Source organism: Macrosteles quadrilineatus, unplaced genomic scaffold (assembly GCF_028750875.1).
Source record: "Macrosteles quadrilineatus isolate MER2022 unplaced genomic scaffold, UCM_ALF_1.0 Scaffold_2__2_contigs__length_208266976, whole genome shotgun sequence".
In the NCBI taxonomy this organism is placed as follows: Eukaryota; Metazoa; Arthropoda; class Insecta; order Hemiptera; family Cicadellidae; genus Macrosteles; species Macrosteles quadrilineatus.
The window spans coordinates 178,299,801-178,312,632 of record NW_026542595.1 but is presented as its reverse complement, the minus strand read 5'-3'; the positions used below and the strand labels follow the sequence as shown (position 1 = coordinate 178,312,632).

Genomic DNA, 12,832 nt, shown 5'->3' with positions numbered 1-12,832 from the left:
TGTTTTGAGTAGTGTTAATTTAGATATTAGTTTTTTAGAGATTAGTGTATGCTGTCACTCAAAATACAACGCATAGCATAGCAAAGTTAGACTTAGACTTTACTTCAAATAGTTAGTTTTAGAAAGTCCTGTAGATTGATGTACGTGAAGAGTAAATTAGTATGGTAAAGGTAATTATTACTTTTCCTTTCTTAACCAGGGGGGGGAGCAAAAATTATCAATGCGTTACTGTTTTTCTAGCCAGGGGGATTTTTAAATTTTTGTAGAGGAACGTTCAATAATCTTGTTAGTTAACGCGTAAGTTGGCTAAGTGTTTTTTTGTAACTGGACTTCAAATCTGTACAGACTACATATTTTTGGCAAACGTTAACTGTAGGGAGCTATCTGAATTTTTAGATGATTACCGTATTACTTTATAAACCAGGCTTGTTAAAAAGTGTTTGCTTATATCCCTACAACAAAGCTGTTTTTCAATTTCTGCCGTTAGTTCCAAGACAATCATATTACGAGAAAGAACATATTAGTCCCTTTTCTAAGTAATACGACAAATATAAAACCCACGCATGTTTTTCTTCTCCCTGTGATTAATCATTTTAAAATCTTAAAACATGGACCACTTAAACAGGGTGTGCACAGAAATTTTATCATTAATTTCCACGACTTTCCATGACCATTAACCATTAATTTCCACAACTTTCCAAGACCATTAACCATTGGTTTCCATTACTCTCGAACTTTACTTGAAAATTATAATAAAACACACACATACGAATAATACTGCCTGGACAAGTTATTTCACAGAAAATACTGAAATATGTATCAAAAGATAACAATGGAGTACAATAGGTACAACAATTAACTAATGCAAGCTCAAACCCATAAACTAATACAACTGTATAAATTGAATTGTCGTATATTTGTGAAAAATTCTGAAAAATGCTACAATAGTCGGGGTTACGGCCGACTACAGCATTGAAAGGTCCCCTGAAGTCCACCTATCATTGGGGATTTCCATGAATTTCCATGACCTTTTCCCTATTTCCATGACTGTAAATGACCAGCATTTTTTTCATGTCTTTCCATGACTATCCCTGACTTTCCAGAATGTGGACACCCTGTTAAAAAGCAGTACACGGTTCAACCTTCTTACTAGAAAACAATTAAACCGTCAAAGACATATTTATAATTGTACACACTTCTCGTGTCTGAACGCGTCCTCAATGGTGCAACCGCTTCTGAGCAGTAACCGGTTCTATAGGATTACCTCGCCCGCGCCTTGTTTATTTTGGACCACGATAAACATGCTTCAGGAGGAAATTGGAAGGTTGCAGCGCGGGATTATAGCCTAGGTGTGACGGTGTCGAAAGAAAATTATTACTGATTCAAAGTTCCCAAGATTATTGATAATCGACCAATTTTCTGGTTAGCTGTTAGGCAGAGGAATGCTAGACGCCTCAGGTTGTTGTAAGCTGTGAGATTTTAGGTTTTGTTTTCTGTTAAAATGAGTGCACAGAGAATGGTTTTGATAGAATAAAAGGATTAGCTTATTAAACCACAGTTGTTGGTATGACTAGTTTTGTTCCTTAGAACTTCGTCAGGTCATGTCCATTAAGCCTGTGGTTATATTGGCTCTTTTGTGGTATGTCAAAAGATTCTTTAAAATACTGGAAAATCACAATAAACGAATCTTGTCATGTTGATAAAATAATTAAAATAGAATAAAAAGTGATAAAATTGATTAAAACTGCAAAGGCTGGCCAGCACAGTCTTATCACTGTAACTGACTAAGAAAATGTGAAGAATGGTTTTGCCACTAATTAATAAGTAACACCCCCGTCGCAGCAAACCTGCATACTAAGCGAATTTCAATTTACCCGGCTTGATTTCTACTAAAATATTCCCTATAAATTTTCAGATTTATTTCCTATTTAAATAACATTAATTTTAGTGAGTAGTTAGGTTTGCTGCTACGGGGAAGATGTTGAGGTGTGTTTTTTCAATTGAAATATTGATAGCTTAGTATGAAATAAACCAAATTGCCAAATTTGATTAAAATATATCCATAAACAAGCAAACTAGAACAGTTTATTTATTCTCCATAAGAATAACATGGAAATTTTAAATTTACATTTTTTTAAATTTTCTCCGTAGTCAATGAACATTCAAAAACACTTCAATATACTAAATTATTTGTTTTTAAGCTCTTCAAAATGGTCCAGAGAGAAATTTAGAAATTTAAAGTTTTTAGGGTCAAAAATGAGAAAAACCCATTTTTACCCCATAAAACCCCCCATAAACCCCTGATCCCATGGTCCGATTATGCTGGTTCGCGAACTCGTTCGAATAAATGTAGGTTTACACGTTTGTACCAAATTTCATCAAAATCAGATCAATTTTGCTCGAGTTATCTTGCTAACGGACACATATATAAATATATATATATATATATATATATATACTAGCTGTGTACCCGTTCTACGCACGGGGATCTTATAATATTCAGTTGAAACCTTCTTATATAAAGAACAGCAGTTGGTTTGCATATTTTAAGATATGCTGGCCAAACTATTATACATAGCTTCATTTTATGTTGTTTTTTGTTGTTCCGGATCGGTATGACAATCAATAAAAGGTTAAATTACCTCTGTGTCTGCCGGTCGATCCTATAACGGTAGGCTTACTTTTGTTTTTACTATCTGATCTCGTTTGCATGGCTCAATCACGTCCTGGTTGAAGTTCGTTCGCTACGCTCACTCACCTGTATGTTGGAGCTCGTTCGCTGCGCTCACTTTCCTTCAGGTTAGCTCGTTCGCTACGCTCACTTGCCTTCAGGTTAGCTCGTTCGCTACGCTCACTCGCCTCCAGGTTGCAAATTAGCTGTTGTCATAAATGTAAAAGAAATAATAGTGCTAGTGCTGCACCCTGTTGGTAATCCTTGTAACTTTAATGCTATTGAACATCACAGAACAGAACCAACTTGTTTAATTGAAACAGCTGTTAAGATTCAATAATTTCATTTCTCATAAGGTTAACATGGGCTTCCAGAAATTCCACGTCAAAAATCGACAAAAACTTGATTTTCAAGGGTTTACTGTTAAATATCTAACTGTCTCATATTCGATGAAATACGTCTAAAACCATCTCATATATGTATAGTATTTGGAAAATAAGTTTCAGGCGGGACAGTGCTATAGTTATTGAGGAGTAGTTGTAATAAAGTGCGTATTTTAGCGTTACCAAGAGAATGACAGATAGACAGACAGACAGACAGACAGACAGACAGACAGAAATTGAGATAAGGTTTGATTCGGTTTCTCTGACCTATGAAATGTAAAAATAACCAAAAAGTTCATTATTCTAAGCAATGTACAGACAAAACTCTAATTTTATTTATATAGATGAATTTGAACGGATGGTGTTTTTGGCCTCTGGGGACCTCAAAACGAAAAAGTAAATCGGTCCCGGGTCTAGGTCTTACCATGAGACCTACGGTAATAGCTTACTCCCTATATGGGAAATTCGCTAAAAATTAAATGATCAGTTACTTGTAATAATAAGAACCTTAATTTGCATTGCACTACTAGTTTAATAGCTGACTTAAGTTGAAATATAATTTTTGTTACCTCTTCTTTATATGAATTTCGAAGTAGGTTAACATTAGGCTAATTGAAGGGATTCAGTTATTAGTATGATTGATCAATAATGTTATTCTTAATGTATTATTTAGGACGGAACCAGCGATCACATAAGAGCAATATTGATCATGTGATCGCTGGATGGAACGTATTTCACTACATACAGCCCGAGGTTGAGGACGCATGCTTCACACATCAATAGGTCATCGACTCAATGCGGGCCACAGCACGGTTACGACTTTCAGAATATATTTTACACGCCAGAAAATGTTCCTCTCATTGCTCGGACGCGTTGCAGAAAGTCAACAGTCCCGGAAGGTCAAATAATTTATACATGTGCCGCTAGGTCAAAAACTACAATGTTTGCAGTGTCTGTAGATCAAAAATCCCAGTAAGTCAAATAGTACAGTCCGGGCTAAAAACGTAGTCTATGTTAAAGCAATTGACTTATTGGGAATTTGACCTAATGCAACAGCAGTTTTAATATAACGAAATAAGATAAAATATAAGTTCAGTTTCGCTGAGTCAACAGTGCCGGAAGGTCAAAAGTATAATCTGTTAAAAACAACGATAGTCCTCTCGACGCATGACTTCAATAATTTCGTGTTTTGGTGTACTTAAAGTTGTGCTAAAATTTTGAAATTTGGCACAGAGCTTCTTGGTTAGTCCTACTCAATGACTATTTTGTTGGAACTTTAAACTATTTACCGATCTAATTAATAAAAATTGAAAAATGTATGGTGAAATAGTTTTAAATCGTGATTTCTAACATGAAAAAGTTAGCATGCGAGATTTTTTGTTTGTTTTTGGGTTAGAGAGGTTTTGTCTGTGGCAAAGTTGTAGCTAAAAGTGTGATGCGTAAAATATATATTTTTTAAATTTTTTACAATCAGTGGTTCAATAGATAACTTGGGTTGAAGAGGACGGCAAATTTAGCATTTCGCAACGCATAGAAAGAACTACATCGTACGATGGGACTGCTGAGTGGACTTTTAATTTACACTTCTAAGGACAAGAAAAATATGAATATACAAATCACCAGTTCATTCATATTATTTATAAAACATCTTTCTGTATTACCAGCTTACACTTTTCACTTATATTAATAAGAATACATCATAAACAGGGTGTTAAAAATAAGCGGGGAGATATTTTACCTAGTAATTCCTTGGGTCAAAATAAACAGAAAATGAAGGATACCGTAACATTTTTTCCAAAATCGTTTCGTTAACCAGATATCCGCCATTTTGTATTTTTTACATACAAATATTTATCTTTACACTTTTCCAACCGATGTTAATGAAACTTGGTATGTATGTTAAGGTAGGAGAGACCCATGTTATTAAAAAAGATTCATCTCTATTAACCTTAAAATTTCAAAATTTAACACTTAACTACAATATAATATACTTTACTACACCACAATATTTACGTATCACCATATAAATCTTTAATAAAATAAAACGTTCACATTTTTAAAATCCAAAGTAAATCAATACAATCTTTCTTTTTTGAAAAATATAGTAAAAAAATATGGCGATGTTAAAATAACGACAGGTGAGTTTCGATCTGGGTGTTTCAGGTTTGAACCTAGGAGGATTTAACATTAATTAACATTATAGTTTAATCCTCCTAGGTTTGAACTGATTGAGAGGAATACATGAAACCGAAGGGGGAGGAATCACAAGTGCATTAGTACTTACTTTGATGGATTTAACAAAAACCTGTTCTATTTCACTTATTTTCAGCTGTTTAATTTCAAACGATACGTTTTAGCTACATCATTAACATGATTATCATCATCATCATCGTTTGAGTTTGGGTTTGCGGCAATGTATTTTTATGAATAAAACCTTTAACTTGATACCAAACTTGACCTCTGTTGCTATTAATTGACTGTATGGACTATTAATTAACAGCTGTGGACAACCTTATACGAGGGTGAGTTAGTCCGAAAACAGAGTAAGTCCGAAAACAACTCTAAAAAACAATAAGCAATAAATTGCAAGAACCGTTGCTTATATCATTGTGTGTAAACCACATACAGTACACCTGTATTCTATCTATTTTACCTTTTATTTTTCCAAGACTTTATAGAAAATCACGCATTACGTGATCAGTGAAGAAAGGCTGTATCCCATGTGTTTAATAGGTAAAGAAGACAAGGGCGGTCCTAGACATATATTTTGGGGGGGTCACCGGGGGCCTGGGGGGTATGGAATACCCCCCAAAAAGGAGGGGGGTCCTGGGGTTCCCCCCGGGGAAAATATATAAATAAATAAATATAGGCTATACAGGTGATCAACTCAAGGAGGCCACCATTGGGATATCGGAAACGGTAAGAATTAGAGAAAACTTAAAATGGGGGACATTCCTTTATTTTTTGTGGCAGTTAAAAATATGATTTTAGTTTCTTTTTTTTACTCAGCCGCCATTTTCCAAAATGGCGGCCAAATTTGAAATTTCTTATGGAACACCCTATATTTTATAATGTTTTCGGATAGAATAGGCAATTTAAAAACTTTTTTATCCTTGACATTTTTTCGATAAACCCACTCGTTTAGGAGTTACAGCCTATGGAAAAATGACTTCCGGTGTACATTTTACATCATGTAACTCCTAAACAAGTAGGTTTATAGCAAAAATGCGAAGAGTAAAAAAGTCTTACAATTGCATCCACATTCCAAAAAAGACCATAAAATTCATTAAAAATATGAATTATATTATTTTAAAAATGGCGGCAAACTTGAAAAGTGGAAAACTTTTTATTTTATAGTCTTTAAGGAATGTAGATGCAATTCTAAGACGAATTTACTTTTTGCAATTTTGCTCTAAACTTACTCGTTTAGGAGCTACATGATGTAAAATGTACACCGGAAGTCATTTTTCCATAGGCTGTACTCCTAAACGAGTGGGGTTATCGAAAAAATGTCAAGGATAAAAAAGTTTTAAAATTGCATATTCTATCCGAAAACATGATAAAAAAACTAAAATCATATTTTTAACTGCCACAAAAAATAAAGGAATGTCCCCCATTTAAAGGTTTCTCTAATTCTTACCGTTTCCGATTTCCCAATGGTGGCCTCCTTGAGTCGATCACCCTGTATATATGAATTTGAACAGATGGTATTTTTGGCCTCTAGGGACCTCAAAACGAAAAATTAAATCGGTCCCGGGTCCAGGTGTTTAGTGGCTTATTCCCTATATGGAAAATTCACCAAAAACCTAATAGTTATATAGAACAATATTACATTCAACCAGCTGTTGGTTAAAACAAATTATATGGGACTAAAACAAATCAATGATTACAAAGATTCCTTTAAAAATTAATTTGAACATCCTACTAGTTTACTTATGCATATTTAATTAATCTGCCATCCTCATACCTAAGAATTGAATGTATCAATGGTCAGCATTACACATAGTATAAATAAGTCAACTCTAAATATGTCTTTAAATTTGTGTCACATATGCTGAATGTTTACAGCTGTTATGTTAAGCAAATTATATTGAACTAAAAGCTAGCTTAGAAGGTTAGCGTCGGCTGCTAGACTTTTAAAAAATTAAAACTTAATTTCTAAAAAACTGGTACCCTTAATTATAATTATGGCTTTGACATTCCCTGGTTCTCAAAATTATCTTTCTTTCAACACAAAAATAATGAAAATCCGTCGACTGGTTGATTCAGAATGTGAAAAAATCCCATTTACGTTTTAATAATATATATGATAGTTTGGACAGGTTTCAACCCTTCCGAGGCGTAATACGTTTACACAGTTTATGTGTAGACTACATTATAACTCATAAAATAGTTCTAAAATTAAATGGATCTCCTTTTACAAACGTATATAATAACCAGAAATTTTCAAATCGCCCTTGCGTGTATTTCATGCCACAAATTTTGACGAAAGGCTTTTTATTACAAAAACTATACCTATTTACAGTGTTGACCAAACAGTTGGCAAGAAGCATTAATAGATAAGCTATGTACCAAATATGATAATTTTAGCTTTATTCTAATTATGACAAAACACGAAGTAACTAAAAGCGAGTTTTGTTGGTGTAGTAAGCGTTGCAGGAGGTCTACTTTATACTGAATCGACGTTCACTTTTATTGCTTTTGATCTTCCGGCACTTTTGACTCAGCGAAACTGAACTTGTATTTTACCGTATTTATTTATATTAAAACTGCTGTTGCATTAGGTCAAATTCCCAATAAGTCAATTGCTTTATCATAGACCACGTTTTTAGCTCGGACTGTACTATTTGACTTACTGGGAATTTTGATCTACAGACACTGCAAACATTGTAGTTTTTGACCTAGCGGCACAGGTATAAATTATTTGATCTTCCGGGACTGTTGACTTTCAGCAACATTCCCCATTGCTCAAGTTGAAATAAGAATGTTTTTACTTTTCGTGCTTTGTTCTACAACAATAACACTCAAGTATGATACTAATACTATTTTTTGTCCTAAGGCCTAGGCACGCGCCCGAGATTGTTTTTCACATGACTTCAGGGTAGACCTAGGGGTTGCGGCACTATCACAGATAAAATACATTAGCGATTTGTCGGGATTTGAACCTGGGACCTGGGACCTTAGGGACCGAAGTCCCACGCTCTAACCACTATACCAGGCCGCTATACCTGATACTGATAGATTTTACTCGCTTGCTTAAGTTGCCAATTCATTTCTATGTATCCAACTGCAACCAATAATGCAATTTAATTATAAATCCGACCGATATAAAAGAGGAAAATTACCATTGTTATGCTTAATCAATCAAGTAATCACAGGTTGATCGGTTTGTGTATTGTAGGAATGTAATAAAGGAAACCCGATAACCAAACACAACACAGGGATTTAATTAATCGTAAAACACGTTCTATTGCAGTGGATTCACGTTTCAGCAGCCATTACTTGTGCGTACACAATATAATGAGTAGGCCTACATAACGTTGTACATAAAGTAGCGGGTAGGGTAGCGAGTTCATAGCACAGAGAGTCCAAGCCATAGAGTTTATATCTTAGCGAGATCATTAAGTAGCGAGTAGGATGCGAGTTCATGGCTTAAAAAAGTTCATACTATAGGGAGTTCATATCGTAGTGAGTTTATAAAGTAGCGAGTAGGGTAGCGAGTTCATAGCACAGAGAGTCCATAGTGAGTTCATATCGTAGTGAGATCATAAAGTAGCGAGTAGGGTACTGTAGCGAGTTCATAGTACAGAGTCCATACCATAGTGAGTTCATATCATAGCGAAATCATTAAGTAGCGAGTTCATAGCACAGAGAGTCCATACTATAGTGAGTTCATACCGTAGTGAGATCATAAAGTAGCGAGTTCTTGGCATAGAGTCCATACCATAGTGAGTTCATACGTAGCGAGATTATAAAGTGGGGAGTTCACAAATTAGTGAGTTCATAATGGAGGAATTCGTATAACATAACAAGGATATACCATACCGGTAGCGAGTTTAGCTAAAAAAAATTACTAATACAACATATGATAACTAAATGTGAAGTATATATTATTTTCTAATACAACATCGTGTAAAATAATTCACTAACAATGTCGAGAGCCACAAGACCTCCCACTGGGGCACAGACAAGACGCAGTGGATAAAGATTGCGATCTTAAGTTATTTATGAGTGTTTCTTAGGAAAAATAAACTGCTATGCACATAAGTTTTAACAGATTATATTTGTAGAGCAAAAATAATGTTTAGTAGTAAACTAGATGAACACTGCTCCTATTTCACAAACGTCACTGATATGGTATGTTGTTTATTTTCAATTTGGAAACTTCATAAAATTACCAGATAATTCACAAAAACATTAAAATAAATTTAACACATTGTAATACTTTAACGAAAGATGTACGAATTCCACTAATTTTGGATGTACAGCAAACAATACAGCAATGTCTTCTCTAATATCAAAACAGTTTATTCATGATTCATTTCCTTCAATACATTATCAAGTACGATGTAAATTCCATCACGAGAAAATGATTTACAAGTTTATAACTGTATAATGTCTGTAAAAGCACTTTCAGATAGGACATATTTCCATTTCCTGCCTTGAATATTTTATGTCAACCCAACTTCTTAAGAATTAGGACACATTCTGGCGGCTTGGTAGATCAAAGACGCTTTTAGCGTAGACGCGTATTATAACTCCGATATTTTTGTGGAGAGACGCTGTATACAGCGCAACAGCGCGTTTAATCCATATCAGTTTTAGGCATTGGCTTGAATACTTTCCTTGCACTACTCAAGAAAAAAGATATCACTATAACCTTTTCATATTCGAAACTTGTAGTAAAATATCTTTCTAAGGAAAGGGTTTTACTGTTTGATTTCAACTTATAAAACAATATGATAAAGTTATAACACATAACGACATAGTTTATAGGCCTAATAACATTATGGTTCTGAAACTGAAAGAATTTATCCATGTTATTTTGTTGTTTGTTTTGTTATTGTTGACTGGCCTTGCTTTCACTGCTGATGAATCTTTGCTGTGTTCTGTAACTGAACTTTTTTCAAGGTTATTTAACTAAACAAATGTATAAAAACCTGATAAATATAATAAACAGTTTAGAGTTAGGCATAAGTTAAGAATGAGTAAATTTGCGTCCGATAATTAATTTACGGACCCATATTGTAAATATAGGTATATTTTAAATATATGCCGGTGTACCGGTTTTTAATATTACAAAATCCGAGTTTTTTTTTTTAAGACGATTTAGGCCTAGGTTTATTTCGCATTATTTTGACTCATGGTAAACTTAATTATTGCTAAAGCATAGTTACAATAAACGCTGGTTTTGTTTAATGAACCATCCTGGCTTGTTTTTTAGGTTCACACAAAGCCTACTATGAATAAATCTAGTAATTATTTTCTTCTAATTTGGTTCTAATATTTTCGATCCTTGGTCCTGAAAGATGCCCAAAGTCTAATAAATTAAAGCAAACGCCACTCCTCCCCCTCTCGCCACGTTAGTAACCGCTGATAAAGAGACTGTCCGGGCGCCATTTAAAACACTTTTTGTCGTGCAATCTCAGACAAGGCTAACGCCCCGTGAAGGTCTCTCGCTCCGACCCTCTATACACACCGTGGCTACACAATAGCATGGGTGAGGACTGGGGATTACTGCGTGTCTTGTTATACCAGGCTCCGGGGCTGGATCACTCACCACTCAGTTGGACACGGTATGATGGAGTTAATAATGTTCTACTGACGCTCTGTATCCCGTGGATGAACGGGCTGTTGTTGAGACCTATTTGCCTATCCGTAAGAACGAGTGAGATCACACACATGGATGGGCTGTTTGTTGTTGTTGTTGCTCAATCTAGAGATCTACGACTAATGATAAAGTTAGAATGACTGGATAGCTGGTTGTACCTTTTGAGCCTTGCACATGTTGAGGATGGGCTGGACGTCGTGGCTGGCGTGTCTGTTGGCCGCGTCCTGTAAACACAAGATACACACAGGGACCTTGCACACCATACAGTACATACTGAGAGTCTCGTCACCGTGGCCGACCTCTACACAGTGTAGGTCCTTGGACTTGGCCCTAGTGACCGGGGGCTCCAGCAGCGTGTGCTTGGCCAGAGGTCCTCGGGGAGGGTGACAGTTGTCACGACATGTGTCGCAATACAACACCTCGCATTGGTCACACAGAACAGTCGCGTCGCGGCCGGGCTGTTCCGCACACAGTTGACATTTCAGACTCAGTTTCTTGGACTCTACGTATTTGTCGACGATATTCTGCATGGTGCGGTACTTGGGTAGATTGTTAGCTCCGTTCTCGTCGAAGTAGACGAGTTTCCGACAGACCGGACAGGCCAGAGACAACGCGCTGGCGGCTAGCGGCGGGAACAGTACGCCCTGCATGTTAGGAGTTCCGACATAGCTGTTGGGTCTACTGCTGCACACGACGCCGGAGTCCGTCTCGCTGAGTATAGACAGTTTGTCCACCTCCTCTGTACTCTGGGCTGTCTGGCTGTCCGAGGACACTTCTGAGGGTGGTTGTGAGGACGATGACGTCGAGACACTCTGTTGGAGGTGGAGGGCGCAGTTGAGACACAGGGTGTGGTAGCAAGGCAGCAGTACGGGGTTGTTGTACAGTTGCTTACACGCCGGACAACGGAGCTCTTCCTCCATCGTGCGTCAACACAAACAACCACACACAATCACACTGGTGACATAGCACACGAACACGACGTTAACACAACACTGGACCGAACTCGACTGACGCGCTGCCGCGCCGGCCGGTGCCGCTGCGATCGTTGGCAGCGCCAGCCAGTGGTGGCAGCACTGTTTCTTCCCGCACGAAAATCCCTCTGAATTCCCAGCTGTGCTCTTCCCCCGGATTCGATTAGCGGCAATGGTCTGTTATCTAGCCTATATCCGACCATTTCAAAAGCCACTTCAGGTAACAAGTTTTCTTGCTTGTGTTATTGTCAACTTACTTGAATGTGCACAATTGTTAAAAAAAACATTCGTGTCTACTGTAAACGATGGGCAATTTGCCTTTTAATACTTAGAACCATTGACTATATAACACTAAAGTAGTGTTATATAGTCAATGTTAGAACTCTGAATGGATTATTAATTTTTTTTTTTTATTTTGATAATGGTTATACTCTAAATGTCGTATTTATAAATAAGACCAAAGATCTTGCAAAATAAACATGAGCGTACCCAAAAAAAAAATATCCCCATACAACTTGAGTCAAGTAGGATCTTAAAACCATTGAAACAACAAGCAGGAGTCTTCCCTTGAGTGATATAATTGGGTTCTGAAATGCAACTGTATTAACATTTACAATACAATGTTCAAATAGTATTCATAGTTCCCTTAATCTCTACGAGGCTTAAGGAGACCAATTCACTTCCATGGTTACCTATTCATTTTCACGCAAGAGGTTTTGCCTCTCCGATTTTAATTGGCAGTCGTAATCACGCTTCCTAATTAATACTTCTGAGGTTTTGTTCGAGTAATTAAAAGAACAACGGTTTAAGTCCTCGTTCTGGTCTCTTTGTAGTCTCGCACCTAGTAATGAGTGAATTGCGAACAGCCTTAATTGCGACGATTTTTAAGCCCCCTTGAAAGCCCTGAAAGTCAACAGTTCTCAATACACCAGCGTTGAACAATGTTCATGTTCGCTGGATTGGGTTGTTTCCGTGA

The 12,832-nt window shown here is 36.4% G+C and overlaps 1 protein-coding gene across 2 annotated transcripts in view; it reads right to left on the bottom strand.

The window, feature by feature from the left end:
- The window catches only part of LOC128985855 (E3 ubiquitin-protein ligase TRIM9-like), a 131,180-nt gene extending 119,259 nt beyond the window's left edge, over positions 1-11,921 (bottom strand). The window contains exon 1 of one of the 2 annotated variants that reach the window (XM_054405799.1): positions 11,044-11,921. In XM_054405799.1, coding sequence (XP_054261774.1) covers positions 11,044-11,805 — 762 coding nt within the window. In that variant the 5' untranslated portion in view covers positions 11,806-11,921. The remainder of the gene's footprint in view (positions 1-11,043) is intronic. The other variant, XM_054405800.1, reaches the window with a different exon arrangement.
- Positions 11,922-12,832: the final 911 nt, after the last annotated feature.